Source organism: Cygnus atratus, chromosome 3 (genome assembly GCF_013377495.2).
Source record: "Cygnus atratus isolate AKBS03 ecotype Queensland, Australia chromosome 3, CAtr_DNAZoo_HiC_assembly, whole genome shotgun sequence".
Classification (NCBI taxonomy): domain Eukaryota; kingdom Metazoa; phylum Chordata; class Aves; order Anseriformes; family Anatidae; genus Cygnus; species Cygnus atratus.
In genome coordinates, this window is record NC_066364.1 from 20279885 (window position 1) to 20297663 (window position 17779).

At 34.7% G+C, this 17779-nt stretch overlaps 1 protein-coding gene across 1 annotated transcript in view; it reads right to left on the reverse strand.

The window, feature by feature from the left end:
* Positions 1-17779, reverse strand: part of SNTG2 (syntrophin gamma 2) — a 280170-nt gene that overhangs the window by 135416 nt on the left and 126975 nt on the right. The window contains exons 3-4 of the mRNA XM_035543020.1: positions 8506-8562; positions 8352-8409 (exon numbers count right to left, since the gene is read on the reverse strand). Of these exons, the coding sequence (XP_035398913.1) occupies positions 8352-8409; positions 8506-8562 (115 nt within the window). The remainder of the gene's footprint in view (positions 1-8351; positions 8410-8505; positions 8563-17779) is intronic.

Below are 17779 nucleotides of genomic sequence, written 5' to 3' on the forward strand. Positions count from 1 at the left end.
GTCCTGGGCACACTGCTCTAGCTAATGCTGCTTGAGCAGAAGGGTGTACTACATAATCTTAAGAGGTCTCTTCCAACCTCAAAAATTCTGTGGTTTGCAAAGCTGCACACAAGACTTTATTGAATATTTCAACATATTTTTTCAACAACTATTAACCTATTAAGGAAGTATTCGTTGTAAATAAGAATATTTGGAATGAAAATAGAATTCAGTTAGGTTGATTCTCAGATGGTAAATCTTCTCAGAATTATCCTTCGTACTCTATGCAACCCATCTTGGTTTCTTGAAACTTTTTGCTGAGAGAAACCAAGGTATTGATTTTCTTACAAGAAAACAAAAAGATCTTCTTACAAGTTTTCAGTATGACTAGTAAGGAAAGTTAAGAAGAACCATCACCTCACCCTCCTCTCCCCCTGCTCCACAAAAACAAAACAAAACAAAAAAAGAAATGATGGACATTTCTATCCATATGTACTTCCATTTCTTAACATCAGTATTGTGCTGTAACGTGACTTTCTCTCTTCCATTATTATTGTCTTTTTTTCTTCACTGTTCTGATTTATCTATCTGTATCTGTTTGTGTCTGTGATTTTCCATCTCACTTTCTTTTAATTTTCTGCGTATCACCCTTAAGGGCTGTACTCTCAACCACTCACGCCTTATTTTATTTATATAAACACTTTAAATATCTTATTATTTATTTATTTTAAGGAAAGGCATGGCAACTGAGTTGGGGCAACAAGAAAAGAAGAGTAATTTTTTTTTTTTTAATTTTGGACTTTCAGTATATGAAGGGGGCTTATAAGAAAGATGGAGAAATACTTTTTACCAGGGCCTGTGGTGGCAGGACAAAGAGAAACGGTTTTTAACTGAAAGAGGGTAGATATTTGGGGGATTGGACTAGATGATCTTTCAAGGTCTCTTCCAATCGCTAACATTCTGTGATTTAGATTGGACACAAGGATTTATTTATTTTACATTGAGGTGGTGAGACACTGGAACAGCTGCCCAAAGAAGTGTTCTGGGAGATTTCAGAGCTGGGTTGGATGGGGCTTTGAGTAACCTGATCCAGTGAAAGATGTCTCTGCCGATGGCAGGGGGATAGGACTAAATGATCTTTAGAGGTCCCTTCTGACTAAAACTATTGTATGATTCTATAATCTTCAGAAAATTTGAAAATACTAATTGCCACTGTTATTTATCACTGGGGATACATACCTAACCTTAGCTAGGAAGTTCCTTGCTTTTGAAAATAAAAGTAAAAATACTTATGCATTGTATACATACAGAATTAACTAGCAATAAGTAAGAGGCAAAAGCAATACTTAAAACTACAAGCAAGCTATTTTTTGTCATTTTTTTAAAAACAAAGTTATAATAGCCAGGCACAGGTAACACTCCATTAAGAGTCAGTGAAAAGCTATTTAAAATGACAAAATTGTGGTCTTTCTATTAATATGGTTAGTAGTATTAGAAGCTCTAGGTACTCTATACATATAATCAATCTAAATCTGATATTTCCAGATTTATTACAATATTTTTTCAGGTGAAATAGTTGTGTGCATTTAAAGAAATAATCACTAGGTTAATAAATTGATAGAAAAATGTAGTACAATGTAAAGGAAAATTAATCTGATCATACAATTGCAATACTCTAAGGCATAAGGTTAGCTCTAATAGACATGATTAATATCACATCTAAAAGGCTTGCTGAGCTGAATAACATAGTCAGACAAGTTATGAATATGTAACATTATATTAGGATATAAATTAAAGGCAAATCTGGCATCTTCAATTTTTTTTTTTAAATGTGTAACAGCTTCCACTAAATACTATTACAGAATGCAAGAAAGTTTTAAATGCTGTAGAGGGGAAGACAAACTTGCAGACTAAGGGGGGATGCCTGAAATAATGGAAATACATGCATTAAATGAGACACAAGAGAAGAAGAGATACATTTCCTAAAATAGCCTAGAAAGTCTTTAGTTCAGAAACCAGTAATGGAAAGATAAGAACACTGAAAAGATCAAAAGTAGAACTTTTGTGAAGTTGCCGAAGGATGTTATTAAATCTCTCATATTATTCCATATGACAGTATCTCCAAGCAGAAGGGTTGTCACATTTGCTCCTTCCATCAAATATTCTGTATGATTCTTGACTGTGCTTCAGCCCAAATAATCTGAATGAGTTTTACTCTGTCTTTAATTCATATTTTTCAATGCAGTAGGAATCTTTGTTACATGTTAGATGGTTTCTGCCTAGTTGCTTGCTTCTCCAGCTTCAGTACTAAAACATTATGGTAAAAGCAAGTTTCAAATCCATAGTCCAAAACACCATTCATCTTAAGAAGGACTTCAACCAGTTCTTTCCTGAACAAATTACCTGAGAGAAAATGTACAATACAGTTCTCTGATTTCCCTACATGAAAAAATTATCATCAACCTTTGTCTTCAGTCTGGACTGTAGTGGTAAATTCAAAAAGTAACTTTAAATGTATTTCATCAGATTTCTGCATTTCATAAGGGCACTACACTGTTAGCCATTCAGAATCATAGAATCATAAAGGTAGGAAAAGACCTTCAAGATCAGAAGGTAAATAGAAGAAAGAATAGAAATTGAGGGCATCTTAAGGTCATAGTTTTTTCACCCAACTGCTACCTGCAACAGATGATAACTAAAACAATATTTTTGTACCTTTCTCTATGAATTTTGGAGTACAAATGATAACCATAATATCAGAGGTCCACTGAAATTACAGATATTGTTTTTCAGATTTTATCAACCTTTTGCTTCAGAAACTGCAAAATGCACCATTCAAAGAGAATACTCACCATAAAAACCTAAGGAACTGAAATAATACTCCCAGAAACATTTTACATTTTAACACAGCTGTCAAGCAAAAAATAATTATTTTTTTTAATCAAAAGTCGATCTTCTTCACATCCATTAAGAATAATTTTATTATTAACATACCCTATGAATATAATTTCAAACAAAAAAAATAACAAAAAAGCATTATTCTTTATCAGGAACTTAATGCACAATTTTTTATATACATCAACAGCCATGTATACATAAGCGTATATAGAGAGAGAACCTCACCTTGGAAAGTATGTAAGTGACTGTTTAAATCTAGAGTTGGACACTAAATTCACTGTTTCTGATTTTTAGCCAAACCAAATGAATGAAAACAAATTCAAATTAACCCATGACAATGCTTTAATTTTCTCTGTAAAAATGTGTTTTAGATTTATCACAGTCTTAATTGCTATAAAAAGAAAACTAAGACAAATTCTATAACAAAACAAAACTACAAATATTTCATCCTGTTTTTTAGAAATAATTTAAATGCATAAAAATACATATAATACATGTAATAATGAAGACGTTATCATTGTAAAAATATTCCACAGATTAGATTTAAACTATATACCTGCTCAGTTAGATAAACACATAAAAGTTGACCATTTGCATCCTTCTAACCAAAGAATTCTTAAGGTTTAGGTCAGTAACTTATGTTCCATGCTTCAGCACTTAATCCTTGAAACAAATCCGAATAGTATAAAGAGTTCAGTTCAATAATTTATCTATCTATATGCATCTTATTAAATATACGATGACTACTGACTCCTGTTCATATAATTGGACCTTAAGTATGCTCTTAACTATTCTGTTGAACAAAAATACTTTTCTGAATCAGGGACCAGAGTATCTGCACTTTGCTTGTTGACTGTTCTTCAACAGTTCATTAGGATATCCTTTCTACCGTAAGAACTGCTGGTCTCAAGGATGCAATATAATAATAAATAAATCAAAAATGCAAAGAATATTCTTCGCTGTCCTGTGAAACTAAGTTTAATGCTGTAGGCATGGATCCAGTAGAGATAATGATGAGTCAATGTTACCTTTAAATATAATCAGCTATTCATTAATAAAGAAAAATAACACTGACAAATATAATTAAAAATGACACACAGAAGATATGAATAATCCTTCAAAAGTGTATGTATATTTAATATGTAGGTGATACTAGGAAATAGTGTACATAGATTAAGTATCATCTAACTTCAAAAATTTTATGTTCAAATCAGTTCTTTCTTATGTTTAAAGACAGCCTTGTATTTAGCCTTCACTTTCATAACAGATAATGAAAGTTTTTGATTCATTCTGACCTCCTTATGAACACAAATATAGAAGCATAGAATCATAGAATATCCCGAGTTGGAAGGGACCCATAAGGATCATCAAGTCCAACTCCTGGCATCGCACAGGTCTACCCAAAAGTTTAGACCATGTGACTAAGTGCACAGTCCAATCGCTTCTTAAATTCAGACAGGCTTGGTGCAGTGACTACTTCACTGGGGAGCCTGTTCCAGTGTGCAACCACCTTCTCGGTGAAGAACCTCTTCCTGATGTCCAGCCTAAACTTCCCCTGCCTCAGCTTAACACCGTTCCTGTGGGTCCTGTCACTGGTGATTACGGAGAATAGGTCATCTGCCTCTCCACTCCCCCTCGTGAGGAAGTTGTAGACTGCGATGAGGTCCCCACTCAGCCTCCTCTTCTCCAGGCTGAACAGGCCCAGTGACCTCAGCCGCTCCTCATATGTCTTCCCCTCTAGGCCCTTCACCATCTTCGTCGCCCTCCTCTGGACACTCTCCAACAGTTTAATGTCCTTTTTGTACTGTGGTGCCCAGAACTGCACACAGTACTCGAGGTGAGGCCGCACCAGCGCAGAGTAGAGCGGGACAATCACTTCCCTCGACCGACTAGCAATGCTGTGCTTGATGCATCCCAGGATACGGTTGGCCCTCCTGGCTGCCAGGGCACACTGCTGGCTCATATTCAACTTGCTGTCAACCACAACCCCCAGATCCCTCTCTGCGGGGCTGCTCTCCAGCGTCTCATCCCCCAGTCTGCACGTATAGCCAGGGTTGCCCCGTCCCAGGTGCAGGACCCGGCACTTGCTTTTGTTAAACTTCATGTGGATGGTGATCGCCCAGCTCTCCAATCTGTCCAGGTCTCTCTGCAACGCCTTTCCACCCTCATCCGAGTCCACAACTCCTCCAAGTTTGGTGTTGTCGGCAAATTTGCTCAAAACATCTTCTAGTCCTACACCCAAATCATTTATAAAAACATTGAAGAGGACTGGCCCTAAAATGGAGCCTTGAGGGACCCCACTAGTGACCATCTGCCAGCCAGATGTGGCCCCATTTACCACAACCCTTATCTCCATCTTGGCTTAACTATTCCTTAATCTTGACCTTGCTGAAGTGAAGCTCCAAGGCTGATGAAGCCAAGGTGATGAAGAATATAAATTACAAATACAAACATGCTGTGCATCTTGCTTATAATCTCACATCACGCCCAATGATTTATCCATATTAGGCTTGGTTACTCTAGTTGCACCACCTTCGTGGATGACTGGAGTCAGCATAGAAAAAAATACTTCTGCGGACATTATCACATATGCTTCCATATCAAACCATCTTTGCCTGGTATATATGTGTAAGTGACACTGCTGTAAGCCCTCATCAAACTGGCACTGTGTCCTCCAAACAGATGGTCCTGAATGGAGGCAGCCAGGATGTGGTATTTGGACACAGTCCATGTTTGGAGAGTGCAGAGTTTCAAGCCAAGAATGTTTCAATGGCTGAATGTCCTGAGTTCATTCCAATCCTGCCAGGTTATACGGCATCTCCCCTCAGAAATGGGCTAAATACATAAAATAACAAGTCACCCTTTATCACAGGAGGTGGGAAAATGCTTTCAAATTAAAGTTTTAACCAGTTTTGGCTCTCAAGAGAGGATCCTTTGCAAAACTGGCAAAATGCAAACTATCCCTATTACACCAACTTTTATTCAATTTTATTTAACTATTTTTGTCATGCCTCAATGACCTGAACCCACTGTTCTGTTTCATCGCTGCTGCTTGTCTGACTCCACATGTTATATGAGATACGAGCAGAGCTCACAGCAGTAGTCAGATTATTGCAGCAGTGCTCACAAAAATGGAAAGCTGCATCAAGGTAACCAAATGTGACTGCTAACTTGGTAACTGCAACATGAAACAGAAATTCAATTCCTTGACCAGAGGAACGTAACAGTTTTTACAATTAATATATACAGTGCTGTATGCAATGAAAGTCACTTGTACCTACTGTCAAGTTACATTTCTAAGTCTGTAACTATTTACTGCCTCTACCCTTCAGAATCCACAAGTTCATAAAAATATTTTAGTAATTACAGATGGGAATAACGGACACTAGATGGAAAGATATAATCACAGAAAAGCTTGTACAATTATCTCTATATTGTTTATGAGGATTCCTTTAAGTACATTTAATGGATCTGACATATTTTCTTACAGGTTCACTGTACATCAAGTAAGCCTGAATGATCTGATTCCTTTCAAAGTTCAGGATACTCAGCTACACACATCATAAGAATAGGACTCGGCAGCGCTCAATGAATCATAGAATCACTTATGCTGAAGGGCACCTCAGGAGCTGACCTGCTCCAGACCCCCCCCCCACTGAAAACAGGGCCAAGGTTCTCATCTTCATGACAGAGATGCAACTGATAGTATATATACAGCTTTCTTCATACTTTGTCAGGTGTGCCAGTGTCCTTATGCCATTCACTGATTCAGCCATGAACACTGTATAGGAGCTTATTGTGATGCAGCATTGTCTCTGGTTATAACTGCTACTCACTTTAGAGCTTCCTTGGACAAAAGGCTACAACATCTTGCAGATATCTTTTGATTTTCAAATCTGCGGTAACCCACTGACACCATAAAGTTGTTGTTGCACTCATTACTCTACAAATAAACACAGTCAGTTCATGAAAAACTGCCTAGATACAAAACTGTGCATACAAGTATTTGATATATAAAACCAGAACTAACTTTGATTCAAAGCACTGTGTCCTAAAAAGGGCAGTAGATATCTTCCCCTCATTGGTGATTAATTGTATAAACTACATTCCTTAGACCTCAATGGTTATATTAGTATTTTTTATTATTATTATGTATTTACTTTCTTGATACGGTTTATTATGCTGTGTATTCATGGAACCTATTATTGTTCCACCTACATAAACACAACTGGCATAAAAACATCTATTCACTTTCTTCTGCAGAAACAATATCATAAACGAGAATCATCATGTTGAAATATATCTAAGTGCCGTAACACAGGAAACTTGAAGGAGTCTTTCTAATTGGATACTGGCATAGACAATCTATTCAGTGTTCACTAGATATCATCTGAAACTAGATTACCAACTTCAGGTATTACACTTCAAGCAAAACCTGGGCCCACAGAAGAAAATGCAGAGAAGAAAAAGTACCGTCTGCGATCTACTAAAGCATGAGGTTGGACACAGTGCCAAGTAAAAGCGAATGTGCACAATTTCCACTGCGGCACAGCAAGAAGAGAGGCTGATGAGTAAAAAGATGGTGTCAACGGTTTGAGTCCTTTAAGGAGCAGGGCATGCACTAAGTATCATAACATAGTGCTCTGCCTTTTCTTGCATAAAAGGTTACATGAAATAGGTAGATTTATTCTAGGGAAGAGGAAATACATAGAAGATTTATCATAGGAACACAATACTTCTTCAGCTATGTAAAAATTGCCTCAGCAAAGAACAAACTAGTCCCCATGTCCACGTCCACCTGAAATGAAAATACGTAAGACCCTTAGGCCATCTTGCAAGGCACTGCCCACTCACATGCAATTGTTCTACTTTACTGATTGTCCCCATTATTTTCCAGAGCAGTTTTCAAAGATCAGTCCAAGGTCTATCATTGTCCCCAAAAGGTTATTTTTGCTAGATAAATGCCAATGTAATACTTAACTGTGTTGGGCTACACCGATTTAGATCTAATGTTATTGTAACAAACATTACAAATCACTCTCTGCAACTAGGCAGTCAGTCATGCTATATGATGAATTACTGTGTAAGGAAAAGATATGTTCAGTTTATATATTTTTTTTAATCCTTTGGGTTATTAAACTTAAGTGCATCAATAGGCACTATATCATAGTTTTGTTTTCACAAGTAATGTTAAAGGCTTTGTTTACAACACAACTGTCTTACTGTAGTAAAAATATTTTTGTGAAACTATTACTTACCAGTAAAACTTCCAGTGCAGGTCCTAAAGACTTTAAAAGATTATAAATTCAGTACAAAGGCATGTGGATCACTTGGACATTTACAGAAAGGCTTAAAGACCGTATGATGCTGGAAGAATTAATTAGAATTAATTCTGAGTTTAAAGAACATTATTTTTTTTTTAATCATGTACACTACAGTACTATATATTTAAATAACATAAATATATATTTTACCTGCTTGGTCTTTAAACATTTTTGATATGACGACAGGCACTTTGTGCTCAGCACCACCCTGTAAAAGATGCATATTAACTATGAGATCTCAATTAAGGCTGAAGTGAACTAATCATACTGAAAATTAAAAGAAGAAACAAGAAGTTATTCATACCTTTATGCTTAAGCCCAAGCCACCAACTGGTTGTCTACGAAGTGTAACAGTTCTGTGCTTTAAAAAATTGTAGAAAAAATACATTTAGGTGAAAACACAATATCTGAATAAGTACAGAAGATACTTTAAACTTCCTTCTACTTAAAAAAATAATGATTTTCAAAGGTACCCTGGAAACTAAATAAAGTTCTGTTTTGAAGTGTCATTCAACACTGATTTATAGGCACTTACTTAACTCCTTAACACGGAGAACAGAACTTTTCTACGAACTCTGCATGCAGACTTTTAGTATGTTTTTCTACCACTGATGTGATACTCTTCCTAAAAAGAAACTTTTAAATGCTTTTGCTTTGTTCTGACAAATGTTTTCACAGTAAAACTATATGAACAGCTTTGGGATGCATATTTTCATAGCTGATTTATATTCTTTAGTTGCTATCAGGTATGCACGTTATATTTATTCTCATATTTCAATCACAAATACCAATGTCTTCTAATCCATATCTTCAGTCATATGCCATTTTTTGCAGCATATGCTAAAAGACTTTTTGTGATTGTCTGCTTTAAATGGTTATTTTCTTGCATTTCATGTTTAACTGCGTAAAGAAGATAAACATTTATCAATACTTTTCTGTATCAACCTATCATATGTTTAACAGTACACTGAATTTGGCATTGCATTAATGTGCAAATCTTGGTGCCTGACAACACAATGATATCAATTCATCCATTGACGATAATTACAGAGTTGGTGAGAACTGTTTTGCAACATACTGAACAATAGTGCATATAATGCGACCTTTCAAGAACTGGAACTGAACATGTAAGATTAATTTTTTTTTTCATTCTGTATATCAGAAATCATATACAAGATTACTTTTATATGTATACCTACTGGTCAGATATTTTATAATTTCTCTAATTCTGATAAATGGATTTTTTGATTTTAATACTGAAACCCATAAACACATATTAACACGTTATTTTTATTTTCTTTTATTTTCTGAAATCCACCATACTTGCCATACTTAGATTTATGTTAACTCAGGGAAAAGGGGAATACAATGCATCATTGATTTCACTCTCATTTTAGAAAGGAAAAACAAATGCATATGGGAAAACAACAACAGCAACAACAAACTTCCACACATTTTCAAAATTTCTTTCTTCTATTACCATGAACATTATAGTACAGTAGTCTTGGGTTAAAAATGGACAACTATTTTAAGTGTTGACATATAGTACCTGATTTAAATCAAAAGTTGTATATGTTTCAATCTCAGACCATATAATACAGCTTTACTGAAATCTGCACTAATTTAAATTGCTTTATTGGTACATTTCTTCATTTTGAACTGACTCAAAACTTTCAATCAAAATATTCAAATGCACTGAGGAAGTTCAGATCCAATCTGAATTAGAATATGTTTCTGCCTTCATAGTCAGAAGAGACATTTTCTATGACATAAATCCTGTTTAATTATTGTTTCTCTCCACTTATACTCACAACCTGTAAACTTATCACAAAGTTTTACTTATCACAAAGCAAAAATTATCACAATATATCCCATCACATAAGAATGATGGAATAAATGCTTTAACAGCTTGATTGCTTGAGCATTATTGGACTTCAAATACACATACAGTACATGGATAGCCTTGGCCCTTTTATAAAAGACAAGCAAGGTACTACGTAATCTTGTCCACTCAACTATAACATTCCTATTTTTATACAGTAGATACATTTCACATGATAATATTGATTCTATAAATTAGTTTATAGCTCTACAAAGAACGCTATTTGCATAATATATTTTTATAAGTTTGGCATTTGTATTTTCAGAGATCATAACATAGCTCATTACAGAGCTTCAAATATTCCTGTTGAAGAACACTTTCAGAGAAATTAAGTATGTACCTAAAAGTTTCTTACAAAACAGCTTTTAAAATTAGAGCTACTTGTAAAAATGCAAAAATCTCCTACATTTGAAGATGTTCGTAAGCTGAGCAGTATCATAACCAAGATCATTTACACAAACTTATTCAATCCTATGATCACATATAATTCACTATGATTGCAACTAATAGTCATACAAGACCAAACACCACATTTCGTTTCCTATAGATAGATTTTTGTTACCGACTTCGAATTTTTAAAAATGTAATAGTGTCCAATTCCAGAAAATTAGAAGAAATATAATACTGGGCCAATACTGAAAAATTATAAATAGAGCTGTGGATCTTCACTGTATCCCAGTGCTTAAAGGTCAGATAATCATAGATCTGAGAACACATAAGCCATTCCATTATGGAATAACTGTAACCTAGTTTGTAAAAAATTAAAGGTAAATAATTTTAAAGGGGAATAATGTTGTGGAAAATATATTTTCAAATGAAATTGATGACAGAGTACCAGTGTTGTAACAACCCTTAAAATGAAGGGATCTGATAACACAGAAAAAAGTGATTAAAAACATAAAACTATTCAAAATAATATGCTATATTTTTACTATATTATTACATTTTTATTATTTTTATTTACATATTTAAATTGACTAAAAGATTTCGAATCAAAATGTAATTAAGATAAAGTTACTATTTAGTGACATCTGGTGAGGTAGTGACAATACTCGTTTTAAAAATATATATTAAAAAAATCAGTGATCTGAAGAAAACCTAAATTAATTGCAATGATGTTTGTAGGTGACACAACAGTTGTGAGAGAGTAATCATGAACAGAACAGAGCCCGAGTATACAGCAATTCAAGGTCATTTAAGGTCATTCTTGTAACTTGGAAAACAGTTCAAACAAATAGGGAAAAGCATTCAACCAAGTCATGCTCAGCACAAGAAAAAATGACCTTCCTGCATAAGCTATGGCCAAAAGCACTAGTGTAATTTTATATCATCAAAAGACTATTAACTATGAGTAGGGAGACTACAAATTATTTCTCTGACAAGATATCCACACACTTGAAATAATACAGCCGGTACTGATATGCTCATTTTCAAAATAATCCAAATAAATTGCAGTGGTAGCAGGCAAGAGCCACCAGAATGCCAAATACTTTGAGACATTCGTCTAGAAATGCAACAAATACCAGGAGTGAAATATATTTAGCTTTTCAAAGCACTTTTCAGGGATGATCAAGCACAGGCTTAAAGCATCTTCCTTGGCAGAAGATGACCAAATCACACAGACTGATGCAATGAAAATTTCAATGACTTGAGTTCAAAACAGACACATTCAGGATACAGACACAAGACATGATTTTAAACTTTTGTGGCATGACACACTTTAACTGGATTTAAAAACCAACCAACCAAACAAACAAAAACAACAACAAAAAACACTTTTAAAAATAGTAATATGAGCTTGAGACCTTACAATGCACAGATATTTCTTCTTTTATCTCTATTTAAAGCATAATTTTTCATGTTATTTCATGAACAAAGATTTAATTTAGCTCTAATTGTAGGATTACTAAAATACTCAATGGGATTTTTTATGGCAGTAACCAGAACAGTGTTCAGTTTTTTCCACATCAGTGAAATTAGTTTCACAGCCTGCTAGAAGTACACTCTTTCTACAGAGAAGGAATGCAGACACACAAAGATTTAGGGTCAATGGATTGTTCTACTGATTTGAAATGCCTGAATGCTTTTTTAAGTATTTAATTTTCCTATGAACTTTATCTGTTTGAAATGTCTTGTGGACAAATTGCAACCTCAGCTTTGAATGCTCAGCACTTTAACACATCTTAGTTTTATACCAGATGATGAGAAGCACCTAATTCCTGATCAGCAGTGTAAAGTCTGATGTATATGATACAGCCAGGACCACATGGCACCTCTGTTTCCAGAGAAGAATCCTTCACGAGGTGTTGGGACTACCCTTCAACTAATCCACTGCATGTCTTCCAATATTAAAAAACCAACACAGGACCAAGACTCAAAAGACAGCAGCCTATATAATTCTAATTTTCTAATACTTGACTTTGCAACTTCGTTTTAAAGGCAGAATTTTTTTTTTTTTTTTAAAAAAAAAGAATGGGGAAAAAAGCCCACAAATTCACATGGTTCACTACAGGTTGGTTTCCATTTAGTCATTTGTTTGGACCCTTAAATTCATAGTACAGATGCCCACTGCTTAAGAAAAAAAAAAATCTGTAAGTAATTTAGGGGGGATTCACCATTAGATACCTGCTGAAAGCAAGACACTACCAAATTAGTTATCAGGTTTTGTAGGCAAACGTGTTAAAGAGTAATTATTCATTTTCATTTGAACGCTTCTCCCTGCCTCCTCTCACTTCTCCTGTTGAGGTTCTTTTCTCTTCTCAGGACCCTTCTTTGCTTTTATTCTTCGCCATGTTGTAACTCAAAATTCTGGAAGCTATTTTTCACTTTTCATTCAAATCAAAGTGCACCCCTCTCTATGATGAAACTCATTTACAATTTATAAACAGAGAGGAAAAAAAAGGCATCAATATACATGAACTACATGCACAGATTTAAATTAAAGTATTTCTAACATATCCCTACAATATTGGTAGTCATGTACAGCAAAAAACATACATGCAAAATAAAATTCATATTAGTGAGTATTATATGTTATTTAAATTCTGATAGAAACGCATGCAAAATTCTCGCAGGTGTTACGGAGTGAGCAAAGTCCTTGGTCCAAACAACATGAAAGAATTTTCTCTTAATGTGTTCTAAATGATGATGTATCTCTATTACCAGCTAACAACTCTTATCTGCCAAAGCAGATTGTGCTGGTTGTGCTCTTGACCAACTGCTGGTAGCAGAACTCCTATATATGGATTACCATACAGGTAATTCTACCTGTTTGCCTCTGCTTTTTCCCTCAAGCTGTCAGCTGTGCAGAATTAGGAAAGACAAGACTAACTGATGACATTATCAATAATCGTTTGTATTACACCCTAATCTGTTATACAAATGTGGATTAAATATCCAACTGACGTGTTTCAGCATGGTTAAGAAGATCTGTATGAAAACAGAACTGTCTGCACACATACTGTATAACAAATGTAATCTAAACAAAATAATTGATGTTCACTTATAGAGGTGACAGAATCATGTTTCCATCAGATCTTTGATTGCAGGGACACGCAATGAAACTAACCTGAAATTTTCACAAAGGAACAGAAATCAGTGAGAATGTCAATGTCCACCTACTGCTGGAAAGCAAGAAGGCAAAGGAAATTGCCAGATTTCCTTTCCTTTCTTTTCCTTTTTCCAGAAAAGGAAATTGGCAGATGTTTGGCTGCCTTGAGAATGCATTAGCTGGGAATTAGTTAAAACCTTTACATATGAAAAGCTACTCTGTAATGGTAACTGCTACCCACTTTTTATTCAACATTTATACCACTGTGATCCCCAAAAATGAACTATTCAAAAGTCAGGAAGGTTGTTGAAAGGAAGAATAAAGGGGAGCCAGCTAAGAAAATTAAAGCTCCATAGGCAGCGTGAGGAGTTCTTAAGGCTACCACACAGATCCACTGAATGCCACTTATTAGAAAGACTTAGCTAAGAAAAAAAGGAAAAAAACATGGCTAAACAGGAGGTTATTAGATGTAAAAAGTGGTGGACATCATGTTTAAAAAGAAAATGAGAAAAAGGAACATAAGCAAATAAATTTAAAAACTGAATTGGACAGCAACAGTAAAGAGAGTTTCAACAATTGCCAAAAGGAACCACAATTAATAATAAATCTTCAAATCTATCAGGAGCAGGAGGCCTGCCAAAGAAACCACAGGAACAATTTATGATCAAGGCATACTCAGAGGAAAGAAGGGTACCGAAGGGAAGATAAATAAACACTTTTCATTAGGTCTCACTGTAAAAGAAACTAGAAATGTTCCTCCAACATTTTTTGTAGCACAAAGGATGTATGGACCTGTCTTAATTTGAAATCACTTTAGAAGCAAATGACTAAATAACAGTAGCAAATCACCAGGGTCAGATACCATTCACCCTCATCTTAAAGGAACTCAAGGATGAAACGAAGTAATAGCACTGGAGTGTTACTTCTCAAGAAAGCCTTGATATTCAAAGACTACAACACTACAAGTAAAATTCCATTTTTTTTCATAAAATGTTTCAATTAAGGTTTAAACTTAAGGCCTGCACTATACAAATTAGAACTGTAGGAAAAGAAGTGTATGTATCTACAGACAGTAAGAGAAACTGTAACAAAGAACAGAATCGCTAGACACTTGAATCTACCTTGAAAAAGAGAAAGCATTTTTTTTTAAAGAACAATGTCTTCCAAATCTACCAGGAATCTCTGACGTGGTCAACAAGCATGCTAGATTTTTATTGAAAAAATAAAATAAGCTTAAATTATTCAAAGACTTTTGACAAAGACTACTTTTAAGGAAACAAAGGAGCCATGAGCGAAAAGCCTTGCACAGATATACTGCTAACTAAAATTAGTTAAAAAGTAGATAGAAAACAAATGGATGGATTAAATGAGTAATTCTCACAATGGAGGAAGGTCACCAGTGAAGTTCCACTGCTGTCTATATTGTAACCTGTATTATTTAAATTACTTACAAAGATATATATATATGTATAATTAAAGGTATGAGCAATGAGATTATCTTCACTGCTTACTGAGGTAGGAAGGATGAGTGAACTGAAAATATTTGCAGATCTTATTAAACAGTCATCAGGCAACAAAACAGCAGTACAATACTATAGTAGATAAATGCTAGAAATTATTTTTCCCATGTACATTATTAAGTACATTTCCCATGTACATTATTACATAATGTAATGCACATTAGGATTGATTCTGAATGAGCTGTTTCTAATATGGAGACCAATAAGGTCTAACAAGACCTTAGAGTTGAAGTGCAAGGGAGAGACTCTTTATCAGGGAGTTTAGCAATAGGACAAGTGTGAGTGGTTTTAAACTAAAAGAGGGTAGATTTAGATTAGATATAAGGAAGAAATCCTTTACTATAAGGGTGGTGAGGCACTGGAACAGGTTGCCCAGAGAAGCTGTGGATGCCCCATCTCTGGAAGTGTTCAAGGCCAGGTTGGATGGGGCTTTGAGCAACCTGGTCTGGTGGGAGGTGTCCCTGCCCATGGCAGAGGGGTTGGAATTACATGATCCTTAAGGTCCCTTCCAACCCAAACCATTCCATGACTGTAAGACATCATCAGTTCATCGTTCAGCAGTGGTCAAAAGCACAAATTAAATTTTTGGAAGTCTTAGCAAAAGAACACAGACCAAGCAAAGAACATTATTACAACAATGTAAAAATCTGAAGTTCACCCCACATTGAATACTGCATCCTATTCTGGTCCCCTCATACCTAAAACTGCTCAAAAAGGTTCAGAGAAGGCCAGTAAGGCTGATGGAACACCAGTTGTGACCAGCCACCAACAGGATTTAACTCCATTCACAATGACCCTTTTGGACTGGCCATCCAGACAAATTTTACCCAGTGAACAGTATATCTGTACTGAGAATGCTGTGAGAAATGGTATCAAATGGTTTGCTAAAACATCACCAAATGATACTACTAGGAACTAGGTTTAGGGAAAAAAAAAAAAAAAAAAAGTGATTCTTTGTGGAATGTTTGGTGAGAAAAAAAAATCTGAATGTTCGAAGTCTACACATAATCAGGGGGAAATTAGACAAATATACAAAACCATATTCTGCTCAGGAATAACTTGAGGCAGGAAAACTTTTAAAAGAAGTACCACATATTCTTGTCTTATCAGCTTTCCAAGGGATACATCAACAGCTACCATCGGAGAAAAGTTACTGTACTTAGAAGATGTCATGTCTGACTCAGTTCTGAACTCAGAACTCATTTCTTATAAATTAAAAATTTCATGGCAGCAAAATTTGGACAGAAACCCATACTAGCTTTGCAAGCAATTATGAAAGAAAATTCTACTCTAGAACTTCATGCCAAAACTGAATTGCAAGATTTGTCAGGAAATGAAAGGTTTTTTTCCGATATTATTGATAATTTCATGCACATAGGCAGATTAAAATACAGTGTTTTTGCCTCAATCAAACAGACAAACGATTTATTTAATTTTCTAGTTGTCTGCAGGTTATGCATCTTTTTCATTTTCAGACATTTATTTATTATTTGGGGCTAAAGTAAGACAACCATCATTATCAGTAAAAAAAAAAAAAAGCAGAGCTACAGTTGACTGTACAATAGCTGTATCATTTTATTTTATTATAGGCAAGAAAAACTCTTTAGTAAGTGCTAATAATCATCAATCTGAACAGAAAAGCTGAAATTAATACTTTTATGCTTCTTAACTAGCATTTTGTTTTGCTAATTATACACTTCAATAAAATCTAGAATTTATTTAATCCTTCATTTTAAAGGTTTCCAAAGTACTAAGTGTGTACACTGTAATGATCAACTCCTTCAACAATTATGTACCTCCGATAGCACAGTGCACAGTAGGTTTTTTTTGTTTCATTTTATTTTTTACTTCTAGGCAACAAGAGAAAGAATAAGTCACCTACATGGAACTTCGGGATGCACTTGAATAGACAGGATGTAATTACTAAAACTGTAACTGATCAAAATACTAACATGAACTATTATTATTTTTCTGGGACCTTTTATTGCTGCAAGTTGTTGAGGATTCTATCATATATGCTTCTCAAAGTGATACTGCCTCTGTCATACCTATATTAAGTTCAAGAATTGGATTAACAACTTGGGTATGACAGCCCTAGCATCACACTTTTTATAAGCAAATACATTGACCAGTGTCAAAAGTACCAGCGAAAGAAAGAGAAGGCAGATTTACCCACTAAGTGTTTGACAGGAGATTTGACCTGCTTGTATGGCCACAGCAGATCTTTGATTGGGTAAGCTGGCTGCTTCATTTTGACTTAATTTACTGTGGAAGAATATGAAGTTTAGAAAATTATTTTCTCTTTGAATGACAAATTGCTTAAATGTTCTACTGTCAATGTGTAGTCCAAATTTTATAACACATTCATTTTCTAATAAAACTTGCAATTAAGGAATCTTTTAGAAGGAAACACAGAAATACTCACTGCAGAAGTCCAACTAGGACTACAATTTTTCTAAATATAGGAGTAATAGGATTTGTATTTTAAACAATTAATATAGCACTATAATAATACATGTTTCAAGGATGTGGATTAACAACAGATCTATTTCATAAAAATGTTGCATTATACGGTGCTTGAAATTTAAGCAAACAGATAAAAATATATTTAAAAAACAAAAAGCTT